Source organism: Oreochromis niloticus, linkage group LG16, assembly GCF_001858045.2.
Source record: "Oreochromis niloticus isolate F11D_XX linkage group LG16, O_niloticus_UMD_NMBU, whole genome shotgun sequence".
In the NCBI taxonomy this organism is placed as follows: domain Eukaryota; kingdom Metazoa; phylum Chordata; class Actinopteri; order Cichliformes; family Cichlidae; genus Oreochromis; species Oreochromis niloticus.
This window is the reverse complement of record NC_031987.2, coordinates 412,345-430,270: the sequence shown is the minus strand read 5'-3', so window position 1 is coordinate 430,270 and position 17,926 is coordinate 412,345. Positions and strand designations below refer to the sequence as shown.

Sequence of the window (17,926 nt, the reverse complement as noted above, 5' to 3'; positions counted from 1 at the left end):
GAATGCAGGATTTAAAATCAGAAATATATGTACATGATCAAGATTTGTGTTACCTTGCACCAACAGGAAGGCGTGGCTTGAAGTCTCTCCAGCAGTATTGGAAGCTTTAACCATGACACTGGCAGAATCCTCTGCTGTGACATCCCTGATCACCAGTTCACAAACATGGTCCTCAGGCCAGTACCAGTAAACACGGTCAGACTTCTCCAGCTGAACTCCATTCTTGAACCACTGACACTCAGGTTCTGGTCTGCCGACAACTCTGACTCTAAACTTGACTTCGTCACCCTGTGCGACTGTCTGGCTGGTAATACGCTCAAGGATTTTTGGTGCTTCCATGCTGGGTGAGAGCTTGACCCTCTCTGGTTTTAGAGGCTTGGCAGTAACTTGGCGACGCTCTTCCTCCTTCTTCTTCTCAGCCTCCTCCTTCTCCTTGGCACGATGAAGCAGTTCCTCCTTTGTCTTCCTCAGCAGGTCCTCATAGGAGTCATCTCTCTTGCGAGACTTGAGCTCCACTGCGGTAATGGACTCGTAATAGCCTTCCTCTGTCCTGCGCTTGAACTTACTCCTCAGCTCCTCTGACTCCTCACTGGCTTTCTCATGGACAATTCTCTGGGCCTTCTTGAGTTTAACAACCTCTTTCAGCTGAGTGTCCTCTGTCGGCTTTTCAGCTTTAACTACCTCAAATGGTACTTTTCCAGGTTCAGGTGCAGCCTCAGCTGGCTTAGCCTCAGGGGCGCGGCGTAGATGAGTTCTGAAGTCCTCCTTCTGCTGAATCTCCAGTTTTACAATGTGCTCAACGGAGCCCAGATTGTTATCTGCTACGACTTTGACCTCCCCCGAATCATATGATTTGATGTCAGTTATCTCCAAGTAGTAAATGCCATCATAGCGAAGTCTGTATCTCTTGCTTTTGCGGATAAGTTGTCCATTGAGGTACCAGTTAACTTTTGGTGCTGGATATCCAGTCACTCTGCAGCGGAATCGAGCCGTTTCACCCTCTAAAACTCTGATTGGTTCTGGAAGAAGGACAATCTCAGGCTTCAGCTTCTCTGTTTCTTCTTCAGCAGTGACTCCATAAGGTCCACCTTCATGAGCCAAACGCTCTATCTCATCGATCCGGTGGGCACCTTTCCTTCCTTCAGGAAGTTGTGTTTCCTCAACAAGGCCCTTCTCATCCTTGACAATCAGGGTGGCTGAGGTTTGGTCAACTCCGTACTTGTTGGTCGCTCTGCAGGTAATGACGCCGCTGTCTCTAGCATAAGCGGCTTCATAGTCTAGGCTGCAGTAACCAAATTCATTCACCATGCGCAATCTGTTAGCAGCAGCCAGAGGTTTGCCGTCATGCAGCCACTCCACCACCATTGTGGGGTCACCGATAGGAGTCAGTCTGCACTCAAAATGAGCTGGACCGAAGCGCTTCATGCGGACAGATGTCAGCTTCTTTTTGAACTGTGGTTTTTGCTGCTTCTCTTTGTCATAAAGGTCGCCTTCCTCCCACTGCTCTTGACCATATCGCAGATGAAGCGGCTCCACCTCTGGAGGAGCGATCTCTTTGGCTTTGTATGTTCCTTTAGGAATGATGAGTTTCCTCTCTGGTTCAGGCTCAGCATATTCCACCTCAACATTGACTCTGCAGCGAGTAGTATCTCTGCCAGCCTTATTGATGGCTGTAGCAGTGTACCAAGCACTGTCTGAGCCAGCTGCTGATGGGATCTGGAATTTAGCCTCTCCTCTAGTTCCTTCAATCCTGGAAAATCAAATTCTCACTTTAGAGAAGCTTTGACATTTGACACGTATTTTTAATTGAAATTAAAATCTCAGGTTGCTTGGAGGAATACTTGTATTCTCCACAAACATTGCGTTTCATTGAAAAAGTGTGTTGCTGCATCAAGGTCATTGAAGCAAACAGATGTGATCTACATTTAATGGTAAAGTCACAGAACATACTTGATGCTTGGGTGCTTGTGTGGGGTGATGATGTCGCTGTTTTTCAGCCAGACAATATCAGGCAGTGGGTTTCCAATGGCTTTGACAGCCAATTCAACCAAAGTGCCCTGCTTCACACTGATGTTCCTCAGTTTCTCAGTGAACTGTGGACGCACCAGGGTTTCCTTGGCTGAAAAAGAAAGTTAAATTAAAGTAAGCCAATTCCCCAACATTTCTTCTCCTGGAAGAAACTTCATGTTGAGAGAATATAAAGTTGCGTTCTTACCATCAACAGCGAGAGTGACGGAGATGGATGTCCGTCCAGCTCTGTTCTGAGCCACCACAGTCCACTCCCCGGAGTCTTGTGGCAAAGCTGGGACAATGATCAGGGACTGAGTGCCATCCTCTTTCACCACGATCTTGTGGGTGTGGTCACTAACTATTTGTTGTCCTGAGAGGAAGATAGTTGAATGGCTTGTGAGATCAACAAATTTTGTTCAAACTCTTTTTGAAGATTTCCTCTTTGTTGTACTCACCATTATGGAACCAGTACGTCTCAGGCATTGGTCTGCCCACAACCTTCAGGTCAAATCTGGCAGTTTGTCCCTCAGAACATTTATATGATGAAGGCTTCATGACAAAAACAGGCTTGTAGAGTCTTTCGAGCTGAGCCTCATCAGTCTCATCTAGCCGGCGAGCAGGAGAACGTCCAGGTGAACGACTGGGAGAGCGTCCAGGTGAGCGGCTCAGAGAGCGAGGAGATGTGGACCTGAGAATGTATTAATCCTTGTCATTTCCCTTATCGTCAGTATTCCGTGTTTCAAGCTTTGTGAATATCTCTGTTGTTTAAGAAAAGCTTTACCTGATCCTCTGCACTGCTGGCTGTGGTGTGAATTGCTGAGGTGTTACTGTTTCACATGGCTCCACATAGAGCTTCCCAGAACTGACAGCATTACCCTTCATGTTGGTGGCAAATGCGGTGTACACGCCTTCATCTTCTGGTGTCACTACAGGCAGGCGAAGGCTGGCCCGTCCATCCTGAAGAACCTCTATTTGGTAATGGTCTCCAGCCCTAATACGCTGGCCATCTTTGAACCATGCAATCTGCCAAGAGATACGATGTGATCGTAAAATCATGTGAACTCTACTTTAGACCTTAGAGATTTTCATGTATTTCAATACCATTTCTCTAATTGTAACATATTTCTTAAAGATTCAGCACCTTGGGGAGCGGCATTCCAGACATCTTGCAGTGGAAAGTAACGCTCATCCCCTCCATGATCCTGTAACTTTTCACTGGAGTGTCAAAGGCTGGCTGTACTGCCTCAGTCTCAGTGGCAGTCACCATCAACTCTCCATCCTCTGTCACAATCTCTCTGTAGCTGATTTTCATAATAATTAACTCAATCTCCTGGATGATCCTCTGCTCGATGACAGACAGATGGAATTCCTGCAGATATGATATGATGTCAGAGTCTGTCAGTGGGTCCTGATCACGGTCAAGCCCAACAAGGAAAGGTCTTTGTAGACTACGAAAACGATGTATTTTATGCTTGCTTTAATTTTATGCATCGGTTTTTACATTTTCTTTCCAATGATGTGCATATTTAACACATATTTAAAGGCACATAAAGGTTCTACTAAAGGATAGTCAACCAGGAAGTGTGGGAAATTCAACGACACCAATTATAATGAGAGTTTAGTCTGACAGTGCGCTTTGAATTACAATATCAACTGCAGTTACTACTGACAACAGCAGTATCTGCAGCTACAGGGAACCCAGCTTTTTACTTAATCTCAAGATAAAGTGCTTACTTAAGTTTCTGCTGTACTCATCATCATGATGTGATATATAACACACAAAATGATATAGATGAAATGTGTCCACATACATACTAACATCATTCATACCCTTGTTCTATCAGGATTTGACACTTTGTGGCATCTCCAGCCTTTTTTTTTGTAAACAGCTCACTGGAGCTCATATGAACTCTTACACTGGATAGTAACTAACACTCCATATAACCATCTAGTTCCTTATCATGGCTATGACATGGTTTGGTATTGTATTATGATTACAGCTATGGCTAATGATTCTCCTACCTGTCCAGAGATAATGGTGGTGGTTATCTTCTCCATTGTTGTGACAGTGACAGGGGGAATATCTCCCACCTTGGGCTCTTGCACAATGGATGTCACTTCAGTCTTAAACATTGCTTCCTGTTTCTTCATGTAGGCTTCATATTCCTCTGTTGGCAAAACAAAAAACAAAATAAAAGAAATAATCCTATATGAGTTCAAGTAGTTTCCATCATCCCTTTAAGGACTGTGCTGCGTGCAAGCGAACTGTTTCTGCATCAGCTGTATGGCATAATATCCACTGACAGTCCCTTTATCTCTGCTCCTTGTGTTAGATCTTTGGGACAGCAGTTTGTCATCACTGCAGTATTTACTGACCTTCGTCAAGCAGACTGGCGGAGGCAGAGACTTCTCCGAGCTTATTCTTGGCAAACACGGCATATTCTCCAGCGTCATCAGCAAAGGTCATGGAGATCTCTAAATGGCACTCTCCAGTCTCCTTCTTGTAGGCAACTTTGTATCTGATGGAGGGGAATGAGCATTACAGGCCCCCGAAGGCTGCAGCGTGTTGTATCACAATAGGAGCAAACAGTGTCCTAATATTTTACCCATACTTAGTCTTACCAGTACCGTTTGTCCTAAGAGCCCACTGAAGATAAAATCATGGATTCAGGTCTAAAGGGATTGATCTCAATGCAGAAGCAGGAACGAGAGCTGTAGCTTAATGTGCTGGTGGCTCATTACTGGGTGTGACAGTTGACCTTATTATATCAGACAGGGATTTATACTTTAGGATGGTTTCAGAGGTTTTTTTTTGGGGGGGGGGGGATAAGCTGAGAGATAAGCTCTAATGACGTGTTCATTTCTGTTGGTCTTACAATTTTACAGTGATGACTTTAGCACTTTAGTCCTTGAGTTAGGGGATTTGTTTTACAGCTGCATTCACACGTCAGATAAAATATAGATCACGTAAACCACAACGGTTTCCCATGTAAGGACAGTGAAAACCTGAGCACAGGTATTACTCACCTGTATCCGGTAGTGAGTGGAACACCACTCTTCTTCCAGATGATGTGTGGTTTGGGGCTTCCCCCAATCTGACATTCAAACACAACACTTCCACCCTCCACTAGCTTCTGGATGGTTGGTTTCTTGATAAAGAAGGGAGCAGCAGCAGCAGTCTCTGACTCCACCACGCTCACCTGGGTCTCCTCTCTGGTTTCTCTTAATCTGGAAATAAAAAATGTATTCCTCAGATTTTCAGGCCCAACCTGTGCAGCTTGTTGTCATCCGTTTCAGTGATGTAAAATAAGAATCTAATATGTTTAACGATTTGCACTTGATGAATGTAACTCAAACTTTAAGTGACTCACTGAGCAGTTTCAACATGTTCTGTAACAACAGCAATCTCCTCTCTGCTCTCGATGTCTTCAGACACTGGTGGGGAAAGACAGTTCATTTCATCACTGTAAACGCATGAATATGCAGAACGTATAGACTGGAAGGGATGAGATTATGTTACGGGACGATTTCAGGTCTTATGTGTGTCAAGAACAGGGCTCGGTGCGTGCATGTGAACAGTCTCTGAGGAAAAAAGGGCTCAAATTAAAGTTATCCTGATATCTGCTGGACACGCTGGGCATCGTTCCTCAGTATGTTACAGCATACCATGAAAGAAGATTACTGAAAACTTCCTGTGTGAGTGACACTGCATTCTGCTTGCACTGACCCTGGACAAGCAGGTAACAGGACGTGCTGACAGTTCCCGCCTCATTGGTAGCAGTGCAGGTGAAGCGGCCGCTGTCTTCAGCGAATGCCTCACGGATCACCAGTCTGGCGAATCCATTCTCGTAGGTGATCTGGAAATCAATGGAGCTCTCAATCTTGTAGTCCTCTCTGAACCACATAATGATGGGGGTGGGCTGACCGCTGATCTGGCACTCCAGGGTCACAGACTCGCCCTCGATCACATTTGTGTTCTTCAATCCCTGCACAAAAAATATCACAACATCTTTACAAAAAGGTCTCTTCCTCTAAACACTGTGGATATGTGATCTGAGTGCAGTCCACTCACAGAAATCAGCGTGGGAGGGACCACAGCACCACCGGCAGAAGGCACCGCAGCTGCCTCCACCACCTGTAAGATATTCACAGGTATGTTGGGAACATTAGGCTGAAAAACTACAGCAGCTATTTCTAAGATCCCACACATGGACACAAAGCAAACAGTGACATAAACAACCAACCAACACACATGATGAAGAAGAGATAACACAGCACATATGATGGAGGGAAGGCTGGATGGACTGCAGAGGTGAGAATGAGGTCGTCAATAGCATGGAGAAGCCAGTTAAAGTTTTATTACAGGGATATTTAATTATGGATTTTCACAGAAATCAAGAAAACCATCAAGAAAAGTTGTAAAAACCAGAAGTACCACAACATTTTTCTTCAGCTGTTCTTTAGTCTAATAAATGGTGAAAATGACAAATGAAATCAGGAGCATTCAAACCCGGGGTAACAGGAACTTCTGCCCTTTCAATCAGATTTTTCCAGAGTTCAAATTGAGGTTTTTTCAGCCTGTGAACGAGGATCTAATCAGGCAGCTCATATTGGGATTTATCATCTAGATACTTTGGCCAGCTGTTGGCAACTAACGGATCGTATAGATCTTACGTTTACATCAGCATCAGGTTTTCTTGTCCTGTTTAGACCCAGCTCTCTGAGCTAGATTACAAACCTGGGCTCCCCAGTCCTCATACATTCTCTCCATTCTGCCTGAGTACACCACCCCGGTCTGTAACTCAGAGCCAGAACGACTCTGATATTTGTCAGTGAAGTGTTTGAACGGTGGTGGGACGGTCTCCAGCATCTCTCTGGTCTCTGCTACTCTGCGAGATGGACTGGGAGACTTGACAGGCTTGATGATCTTTCGAACAGTGGCAGAAGACGAGGATAACTCTTTCTGCAGAGTGGCCATGGCCGAGCCGGCGATGGAAACCTGACCGACCCAAAGAGGAAGAGCCACACCGTCATCAAGAAAATACTGTTGAGTCTTTTCTGAAATGTGTGTTAAACCACAGCACAGAGAGGAGCCATGGCACGTTAGTCTGATTAATGCTACAACAGGGTCAGAAAGAGGGAACTTTAATTAAGATGGATTAATAGAAGGTACTGGATCAAATAAGTTTATTAATTAAGGGGATGAAGCAAAAGAAGGTTAAGGGAGGATTGATTTAGTTATTTTATAGATAATATTTGATCACGTTGACACTGCATTTAAACACAAGTTTGCATTTCAGGCAATCAGCAGTTCAATGAGCTTGCCACAGCAACGGTCCTATCACATTATTATGTTCCACTGCTTGCCTGATGCTTCCTGTCTTACCTCACTGCTAGACTCGAGTTTTGGGACAGACACTTTAGAAACTGTGAATTGTGGAACTGGAGATGGGGTGAGACCAGTGTCCACACGGGAGGAGATTTCTGTCACTCCCTGAATCTGGAGCAACCAACACAACAAGAGTCAGAACCTCTGGAGGATTTTAGAATCTGCACAGTATATTTAGAAGATAACTATGTGATTATCAAGAGATTTGTGTTTTAAATGTCTTTTTTATGGTTGACTATGAGATGACTTATGATGACAGAGATGAATCGGTTATTATTCACCTAATAATTCAAACAAAACTTTGCCCAAAGACACACTTAATACATAATTAAATAACTGATCTGACATATGGACGTTTTTTTCTGAGATACTTTTTTTGTAATTGTGCAAAATCAGATTTTTTGCCTGAGTAAAATACCCAAATAAAAAATAAATGAAATAATTAAAATCTGCTGATAGTTCGGTCAAATCTCTTGGTAATCGTTGTTCGCTGGAGGTCTAGCTAACCTGAGGCTGCAGCACGGCTGCTTCACGTGTAAACTCCTGAGCAGTAGAAAGCATGTGGCCACTTTGCACTCTTGTTGATGTCAAAGCAGCTCGATAGTTTTGATCAGCAGCCACGGCGGCGGCCTGCTGCCTTAAGTCCACCTCTACAGCCTCGTCCTCTTCAGCTCGATCCCCCTCGACAAGCGCGGGCTGACGGACACGAGCGAGGTCGACGGCAGCTACCACGGTGGCCACTGCCCCCGCTCTTTTCCCTCCCTCAGCCTGGAGACACAACCAGATCTCAGGACATCCAGCACAGCGGTACAGAAACAGGCAGGTTCATGGGGGAAATCACTTTGGTAAGTATCTCCATCCCCTCATTCAAAGAAAAACTTTGTTTAAAATACAGAGCTGGGAGAAAGACCCCATTTGCCCAATTTTGCATTAGCTTGACTCTACTAACACAGGTCTAAAACTCTGGACTGGGTGGTTGTCCATTAAACAAGAGGCTATTGAACGAGCTTCAGAGGTAGATCTTGGACTACGGGCAGAGCCAGATTAGCTGTCTCCCCAGCTTCCAGTTTTTTGCAAAGCTAACTTAGCCTGACTCCAGCTATCCAACTGAGATAATAAGGTACTTAAAGAACATGAATAAATTCAGCTTTTTGGAAATTATACTGCTCGTGACTTGCCTGATTCTGAGGGAATCCCAAATGTCAAAACTCACAATTACATAAGATCAGGTTTGCACAAAGATAATGACTGACATCCAGCTCAACACCTGAACCTGTTTTTAACCCCTGACCCATGCAAGCTTAAAAGTTTAAAGTAATTTGAAGAAAGCACATTGGTTCATCTGTTTGTCAGCAGTGAAGTTAGCTGAAGGAAAATAAAGACCGCAAAGAAAAGTGTCAGCCACAATCTTGTGGCGACACAATAAAGAAATAAGACCAGTCTTCTGAGTTAAGCTGAATCAATCTCAGACACATCAGGCCGGGTATTCTGACAGTATCTTCAGCTGAACCGAGCCAGGCTTGCTCTCTATTGGAAACAGGTGGTAAAGTGTTGTGGTTAAACACAGAGGACACAGCTCTTTGAGAATGTATTTTTCCTCCTCTTCTCTGAGTAAAGATGTTGCTTCTTGGTTTTTAAAGTTTTCGCATGTTTCCCCCTTTCACCATATGAATCTGTGTGGGGCTGAAAGAAGTTACAGTCACATGTGATTCCCACCCATACCCCGTAATACCTTTAAACAAGGACCTTTTCTGAAATACACCACAGAGGCTGTGAGACAGCACATGCTAGATGAACGTCACAAATAGAGAAGTGGAAATAATATTTCATGTTTTTATGTTTAGAAGTCAGGGAGCTGAGGGTAACACAGCAGAACCCAAAGAAAGCAGACTCAGGAATCCGGGAACCTCACATTTAATTGAAAATGCCAATTTTTTGTGAAGTGTCTCCTGGAATGGTTTATCTGTGGGTGGGAATATGGTCGTCCTACCCCAGGGATGCCAGTCCTCACCTGTTTGACCATGGTGACCTGTTGCTCTCGGACCAACTGAGTGACAGTCCTGGCCTCGGCCACGTAGTCTTCCTGCTTCCAGGGCGGGAGGACGTCACCGGCGGCCTGCTTGTGTGCGGTGATAGGGGACGGGACTGCCCTGATAGGTGAGACTGAGAGTTACACAGCTGCCCTGATTGGTTTATTCCTCTGTCAGTAATCATTCGCTGACTTCTTTCCAAGTAAAAGTTACGAACAGGCAAATAACAGCCAGCGTTAACCCCTCCCAGACTCTACCCACCTGACAGGCGTGGGTGTGGGTGCCTTCACATGTCTGACAGGTGACGGTGACTGTTGCCGTCCCCCGGTCACCTTGGCCACCAGTGATAGCTGAGTTGGTGACTTGGATGTGGGTTTGGGAGGAACTCTGGGTGGAGTCTTGTGAGCCAGCTCTGCGCCCTCTATCTGCATCGCCATCATGGCGGAGGCCTGGAAACTGGCCTCCATCTTCTGGGGACAGACAGCAGAGTTCATGAGGTTAGATTCAGTATGAGTAAATTAGACAATAACACATTTCTTTGGGGATTTTATTTACCTTTTCTACTCTGGTCTGTCGGGTCTCTGAAATCTGGGCGGTTGAAATCACGGTCTTTGTTTTCTTTGCTGGAACGGCTTCTTCACCTGAAAACATCTCTTCTTCAGTCTTTTGTCATCAAAGCAATTTCCAAAAACAAGAAGAAGCAGAGATGAACAGTTCTTACCCTGAACCAGCAGTTCGGCTGTGGAGGTGGCCCGTCCGCTGCTGTTGGTGGCTGTCACTGAATACGTCCCAGAATCCTCTGGGAAGGCCTCAGCAATCAGCAAGCTGTGCAGGTCTCCGTCCTGGATGATTCTGAAGTCGGTGGAGCTCTGGATCTCAGCCCCTTCTCTGTAGAATTTCACCACAGGTGCAGGGATCCCGGTGACTCGAACATCCAGCCTCACCTGGCTGCCCTGTCTCACCGTGGAGCTCTGTAGTCTCTGAATGAAGCTCGGAGGCACCGTCTCCGCTGGAGAAGGAGGTACAGGTCGCTTTTTAAAAATGTCATAAACTGACTTTATTTTATTGTGTACTTGCACAACGAAATACTGAGATCAGCTGATATAAACTGAATTTTTAATAACAGTTTGTTTTCAGTTTGATTCAGACGGGTGTTAAAAATCAGCTCATGATGTTGTAACGTCTGTAACGACCGTTATCCAGTGCTGTTTATCCTTTGAGAACTCTGGATGGCAGCTAAATGATAGCATATATACTAATGAACCTTCTTTAAAATCTATAAATATCAATGTCAGGTGTATTATTTTTAAAATTAAAATTTGCTGTTTGTTGCAGCTTTTTTGAAAATGAAAAGAAATGTATGGGAAATGTTCATGGAGCAGAAGTACTTTAGTTTACCACCTCAAGTCCTCCTGTGAGCTCACCTGTAACTAAGAGTTCGGCTGTGCTTGTGGCTTGTCCAGCACCGTTGGTGGCTCTGACAGAAAATCGTCCGCTGTGCGCGGCGGTCACAGCAGGAATCCTCAGAACAGCGCGGCCATCGCTGAACGAGATCTGAACGCCGGGCAGAGCGGCAGCAGAAAGTACCTGGCCATCACGGAACCAGCTCACCTCAGGAACTGGAGAACCTGCAAAGAGATGAATGAGACTCTGTCAGAGAACACACAAATCAACATACACCAAAGGATCCAGGATTAAGGCCTGAGCCACAAAGTCAGTGGTTTCAGTAAAGCAGTGAGATTTTAATCTGTGAAACAAAAATGTGAAAGGAAAAGCAAACGATGAATGAGTGAGAGAAACTTTATTAAGAGTTTAGCAAATTTTCATGTTCAACTTTTTATTTGAAATTTTAAAAAATCATTTTTAAGATGGAATGTTGTTCACGTGAGAACAAATCTGAAATTTATTTAGCTAATGTAGAAATGAAACATTTTACAACTGGGATCAAATTTTGATTTTGTTTTTGATGTATTTAAAAATACAATTACTGTTTAAAATATACAAGAGCTTTAAAGGATATAAGAACTAAGATCAATACAATAAAGACTAATTCTTTTGAATCATGAGACCTTCAGTGAGATGAAGTCAGAGCAGAAAAACATCACTATCAGGTTTGTTTTACCTGGTTAATCATGAAAGAATCAAGATTAAACTTCAGAAGCTTCATATGTTTCATTGATGTGGCTTTATCGTTAATTAGCTTGACCTGCTGTGTCTGCAGAGCCATCTCTGTGTGACTGACTGCATCAGTCTGTCAGGAGAATAAAGGCCGTACCCCCGGGGCTGCTTTTATATTCACTGGTTAAACTTAGAACAAATGCCATTTCTCCTTTTAAGTCAAACAGTCATTGGGTCCAAACAGCAAGAAGCAGGCTGTTCTCCCCTCGAACACTGCCACCAACAACAAGCAGCAATGCAGCAACCATCTCAGCTCCCTGTGGTTTGGGCTGTTTGGACTTAAAACAGAAAACTGAGGGAAAAAGGCTGAAGAGCCAGTCAGGAGCTGTCTGTGTAAATGTTGGCACATGCTTTCCCTGAGTTCCTGAAAGGGAAAGGCATCTGCTGAAATTCTGTCACCTCTATTTTTATCACAGGTATTGACTCCAACCTCTCAAATGTCAGAATGTCCCTGAAAGCAGCAGCAGCCTGTAAAAGCCTCGCTCACCACGAGAAAAGAAAGAAAGGTGTCTATATGGTGACGAGAACATTTACCCCTCAAAAGTCTATCATTTCTCTCTATAAATACAAAGAGTCCAGATATGAATGTTGCACAGCCTCCGGTGAACTTCTGTATTAGCTGCATGGCTTCAATGTCTAATAGTTTTTATATGAACTTTAACATTATTTCTCTCCTTTCTAACTAATGAAGTCAAACATTTGCCCATTCTTTGTATCTCCAATGTAAATCACAACAGTGTCAAACATCACATCATCCTCTGCAGAACGTCACCATCATAGGTTTCTCTTACCACTAACTTGAGCCTCGAACGTGGCGGCACTACCCTCCAGTGCCACGACGCTCTGTAGCGGCTGCGTGAACGTCGGCGCTTGAGTTGACATGATGGTCGGCACCCTGGAACACAAACGAGGTGATCAGCCCAGAATAAAGAAAACAGCAACAGGCTTTCAATGGTTTCATTGGCAGAGAAACCGACAGATCAGCAGCAGGTGGAACTAATTCTCCACCTGCTGCTACTAAACCAGTGCAGAAGAAGAGCAGCCACGAACAGCTGCAGATACAAACAAACCCTCAGCCTTTTTAATACGAAAGAAAAAATCATCAGATTTTCATGTTATTGTTTCAGTCATTGCAGGACAAAAACATGATTACAACATGTTTTTACAAATATGTAGATTGTATGGCTGCATGAGATCGACGAATAAACCTGCAGTGAGATGAAAAGATGGATAACTGCTGCCAGGCTGAGGATGCAGACTGGGTCAAAAAGTGTGGAGAACTGTGGGTGTAGCTGGGTGTGCAGAGCAGCGGAGGAACCGGAGCGGAACCTAATCTGAGCAAATACAGAGAGACATGAGAGCAGAACAGCCAATCAGACGGCTTCAGGCTGGCGCAGCGGAGCCGAGGTGGTGGAGCAGCAGACGGAGGCGGAGCTGCAGATGGAGGTGGAGCAGCAGATGGAGGTGGAGCAGCAGACGGAGGTGTGGATGCTTCTTCTCATAATGTTGTTTCTCCAGAAAACTTCAATGATTCAGTTTCAGTTTAGCTGCTGTGTTATTTGTTGTACCTTTGTTTACTAGTTTATTCTAATCTGTATTTTAACTTTATCATCTGTAATCAAATCTAAACTAATAAAACCCTAAAATTTTATATTAAACACTTGTTTTGTCAAATTTTACTTTCATTGAGATAAAATAAATCATTCATTCAGTCATTTCTTTCTTCTAGTGCTGATCACTCATCTGCATGGCTGAGTCCAGGCTATTCTTTACATCACTTCCTGCTTCCCCACACTGTCAAAAAATGCTGACATCATCACGCTGCCTGCCTTCTGTGAACCAATCAGCTTCCACTCTCTGTGCTTTAAATCACAAACACGGGGTTTTCTGCTGCTTTTATTGCTGTGTGATATATTTATTTCCTTATGTTCTCCACAGTCTTTCCTTAATAATAATGTACAAATGTCTCTGATATCCTACATGTGCGTATCCCAGATTGTTTTTTAAACCTTCAGATTTCTTTTTTATTCACACTGGACAGTCCAGAGGTGAGTAAATGGTTGTGACGTGCACTCAGGTATGTTGGCTGTTATATTCTCTGTTCTGTTCTCTCAGCGCTCTCATTGTGTCAGTGTTGCAGTCCTTTGATTGGCCTTGTTGTTGTGATGTCATAGCTTTGTGACGATGCTAAGGTGTAGCTCTGATATCCTCGTGTCGGTGTTGTTGTTGTGGATCCTCTGGAACACCAGAACTCTGTGTTTATAGATGTAACCAACATAAAACAAAAACACTTCTCTGATGTTAGTCGTTGTTTGTAAAGGTTTAAGAACATTCGTACACTTTCAGCTCCATCCATCGGTCCACGCGGCCTGTCTGTGTCACAAGGCGAGAAACTCAGCTCTGTCACGTTACGACCACAAAAGAAACGAGAACCTGTGAAAGCCCATCGAGACAGTCACCGACGCAGCAGCTACTGCGACTCATGGAGTGTTAGATAACCACTGTGTGCAAGGGTCACTGACCAATCATGTCGCTGAAGTGATTCCTGTGAGGACGCCTCATCAGTCCTTCAGCAGGATGATGTAATAGTCAGGCAGAGCTGCTTCCTTTTAACAAAGAGTCTTTTTCCTGTCAGTGAAACTGGTTTAATAATAACTTCAAACTAAGTAGCGTCTCCATGAGTACGTCGATGAACAAGCTGCTGACTCACAGCAGTGTTCAAACCATCAGAGACGCTGACAAAGTGTTTCAAAGGCTCATCAGTGGCAGCATTAACTGACTATTATGATTTAAACACTGCACAAACTGTGAGTTCCCGTGCTGATAAACAGTTTAGTATAAACTAAAGTATAGTTTAAACTACACTGCTGTAAATAACAGAGCAGAAGAAGAAATCCAGTTTTTATAGTGAGGTGACCCAAACTCTGAGCTCTGCTCTGCATTCAGAGTTGTATCTGCATGTCGTGCTTGCCTGGGTTGGTAGGAACACAGGATGCATTTGTTTAATTGATAAAGTAATTAACTCTACTTGGGTTTGTGTTGAGGGACACATTTACATGTAGTTAAAAGCAGCTGGATGGAAATGTGCTGAGTGTCTCTGCAGCTTCACTCAGAGGTTTGAGTTTCAGAGCTGTGAGACAGGTGAGACGGACAGCGGCTATAAATGTCTGATGGACAGCAGCAGCTGCAGGTTTGCACTTTTACAAAGAACATTGATGCTGCTGATAACACAGAGATGAACAACATGACTCTGATTAGCATGCTGGACAAAAACAAACTGATTTGATTTTAAATAGAAATAAAACTTAGAGTTTCCCTCAAAATACAACAGAAAGTCTGATGAAAAACTCACGTTTTCTGTGTGACCTGTTAAAGGTTAACTGACCATGGACCAGTTTGTCTTCATTGATATAAACACAAATTCAATTCAACTTTATTTATACAGCGCCAATCACAACAACAGTCACCTGAAGGTGCTTTATACTGTAAACTCATCCATCATCTTCAACATTTAATTAGCTGTTTCCAAATAATTCTAACCATCAATCATCAGAGTCAGATCAATCTAAAAACTGTTTCTGCTCTTTAGTTCCTGATTTTACTGCTGACTAAACACCATAATAATAATAATAATAATAATAACAATGATGCATGTTATTAGTCAGTGCAGTGATGCAGTGGATCTTCTCACAGCTTCATGATCTTTAAATAAATGGAGCTCGTTGTTGTTTCCACTTCAGGCCACGTGTGACACTTTGACCCTGACACCAACAGTAACTCTTACACCTGACAGGTGAAATGAGCCTGCTGTGGAGTGTTTTATCCACCACATTGTTATTTAGACATGACTCTGTGTTTATGTTGAAGATTTTTAGTTTTAAAATCTCTTCATGACAGAATTTGGACTGAAATGTTGATTAACACAAATCTTTGATAAATTTCATGATTTCATTTGTGCTGTGAAATCTTTTCAGACAAACGTCACTGTGGGTTTTCCACGTTTGTCTCCACTCATGTTCTTATTTCAGGTTTCTTTAACATCTCTGTAATCAGAGTTTCTCTGCAGTCTGGTTTCATGTTGATGACAAAAACCCACATTTATGTTTTTAATATACACAGAAACTTCCAACATTACATATTATTGAAGCTTTAAATCAAATATTTCTGATTATTAATTATTCAGCTGTGGTTTTATAAAAAAAAAACAGAAAACAAAGATATTATATTGTGCTTTTGAAATCTTCACTGTTTTAGAAACTTGACTTTTTTTGCTGTAATTAATTAAAAAAATTGTTTTAAAACTTTTGTTACAATTTTATGAATTTAAAATTTAAAACCTCAATTTTCTCATCATGAAATGGAACCACATACATGTTGGTTATAATTATAAGTATGATAGCATGAAAGTCATAATTAGTCAATGTAATGATATTATGAGACTAAAATGATGAGCTCTGGCAACATAAAGTAATTTTTATACTGTTTTGCCACAAACAGGCTTCCATAATTATCTGAGAATTGAACAGTCAATAAAGTTTTAATTCAAAGAGAACTCCCATTGAAACGTTTTATAATGACAGGAATACAAAGTGAGGAAGAGGAGTGTGATGAAGAGTGTCTGACAGGCACAAATCTTTCACCTGTAAAAGCAGCCTCGCTGTGGCGTAATGACACTTTACGTAAATGATCAAAGCTCTGAACCAAAGACATGAACAAACATGAAGCAGTTTAAACGTCGTTCCTTTAGTGTCCACGTTGCAGCGACACAGCTGCAGTAATCCTGGTTTAACACTGGCTGCAGTCTAACGTGCAGCTGTTTCTGCTGTCAGACAGTTATTTAAAAACCCTTTACTGTCACATGATTAACATCTCGAGTGTGACGTCGCATTTATTGACTTTAGACACTCGATCACAGAAACCCTGTAAAAACGTACAGCTGCAGTCTGAGGATGAGTGTGAAACTCCTTAAAGTAACAAAGTCCTCCAGCGCTGTGAATCTAAAGTCTGTGGAAACAGGCTGAACCACTCTCACACCTCTTTAAGGAGCTGGTGATCAATAACCAGTTACTGGTGATTGATTTGTTCCTGCTCTCTGACTGTGACACTGAACGCCTCGCGGGGACAGCTGCTGCTGTTGTTCAGCGCTGTCAGCTGATTTCAGGCAGAGTTGTCGAGTTTCTCACCTTCTCTGTGAACTTTCAGCACCTGATCAGCTGATCGCAGCCTTATCAACAATCAGTACAAACACTTCACTTCATCATAAGATAAACAGGATTAGACCTGATAAACTCAGCCCATATTTACAGATCGAGCTGAGCGACAGATATGGCAGTGGCCAAAAATATCCACCACCCCCCGCACCCCTCCCCGACCCTGAGCAGCTTGATTGACAGACAGCATGTGGCACATAGCTGGGGGTGAAGTGATAGCCCTGCTGCTGATTCCCTTAAAAAGCCATCAGCCGCCCAGCTGACAGTCCACTCTCATGCTATCAGCAGCTATTCTTGGCCTTCCTGGGGTCAGTGCACAGCCCGCTGCACACGGCCAACCTGCAATCTGCACCCGAAAAACATCAAACCAACACAAAACCCAAACACAGTTCACCCAAAACCGGAGCCCTTACCCCTCAATCCCCGTAAACCCCACGAGTCAGCATCATTAGGGGACCGGCGAGTACTCACTTGTATCACAAGAGTGCCTAAAATGATGGGACAGAGCCCGGCAGAACAACGAGCAACAGTCTCCTTATCCAGGAAGGTTTTTCCAGAAAAATCCAAGATGAGAACGGTCGAGCCTCGAAATATCCCCCCAAAAAAACAAAACTACACAGAATAGAGGCCGTGTAGTTTTGCTTTCCCTCCTCGCAATCCCTCCACCCGAGGCGAGGTTGGGAATGCTCAAACTGCTCAGGAGGGCCCAGATGGTGCTTTAGGGTTTTATACCAGGGGGACAACCTGCATCATCAGAGCACCGACGCTCCCCATTGGCTGCTGGAACACTCAGGGGGCATGATGGGACATAGCAGCCATTTATGCAACCTGCAGCCTGTTTGTCACTGTGAGCTGCCCACACCGATCCTCTGATTCGGGTCAGGCTAAGAGTGTGTAAGTGCAGCTCGTTCACACACACCTGAACCTCCGTGTTTTAAAGGAATCACAGAGAACAAGTCTATCTGCAGACCCAGAGTCACTGAGAACTGCTGAGCAAAAGGAGGCAGTCTGCTCCTGTCAGTCAAAGCCCCCCCTCCCACCGGCCGGCTGTTATAACACCCCAACAAACCCACGCTTTATATCTCAGGATTCAGTGGAGCTCCCAGGGC

The 17,926-nt window shown here is 43.7% G+C and overlaps 1 protein-coding gene across 1 annotated transcript in view; it reads right to left on the bottom strand.

Annotated features, from left to right (window-relative positions):
• ttn.1 (titin, tandem duplicate 1) overlaps positions 1-17,528 on the bottom strand; it is a 169,836-nt gene extending 152,308 nt beyond the window's left edge. Inside the window, exons 1-22 of the mRNA XM_025903492.1 lie at positions 17,289-17,528; positions 12,399-12,502; positions 10,854-11,057; positions 10,151-10,438; positions 9,985-10,070; positions 9,691-9,899; positions 9,411-9,549; positions 7,907-8,167; positions 7,397-7,510; positions 6,749-7,009; positions 6,083-6,145; positions 5,738-5,996; positions 5,382-5,445; positions 5,038-5,238; positions 4,387-4,529; positions 4,033-4,178; positions 3,152-3,379; positions 2,792-3,033; positions 2,466-2,698; positions 2,216-2,380; positions 1,951-2,119; positions 54-1,750 (exon numbers count right to left, since the gene is read on the bottom strand). Coding sequence (XP_025759277.1) covers positions 54-1,750; positions 1,951-2,119; positions 2,216-2,380; positions 2,466-2,698; positions 2,792-3,033; positions 3,152-3,379; positions 4,033-4,178; positions 4,387-4,529; positions 5,038-5,238; positions 5,382-5,445; positions 5,738-5,996; positions 6,083-6,145; positions 6,749-7,009; positions 7,397-7,510; positions 7,907-8,167; positions 9,411-9,549; positions 9,691-9,899; positions 9,985-10,070; positions 10,151-10,438; positions 10,854-11,057; positions 12,399-12,489 — 5,263 coding nt within the window. The 5' untranslated portion in view covers positions 12,490-12,502; positions 17,289-17,528. The remainder of the gene's footprint in view (positions 1-53; positions 1,751-1,950; positions 2,120-2,215; positions 2,381-2,465; positions 2,699-2,791; positions 3,034-3,151; positions 3,380-4,032; positions 4,179-4,386; positions 4,530-5,037; positions 5,239-5,381; positions 5,446-5,737; positions 5,997-6,082; positions 6,146-6,748; positions 7,010-7,396; positions 7,511-7,906; positions 8,168-9,410; positions 9,550-9,690; positions 9,900-9,984; positions 10,071-10,150; positions 10,439-10,853; positions 11,058-12,398; positions 12,503-17,288) is intronic.
• Between the last annotated feature and the right edge of the window lie 398 nt (positions 17,529-17,926).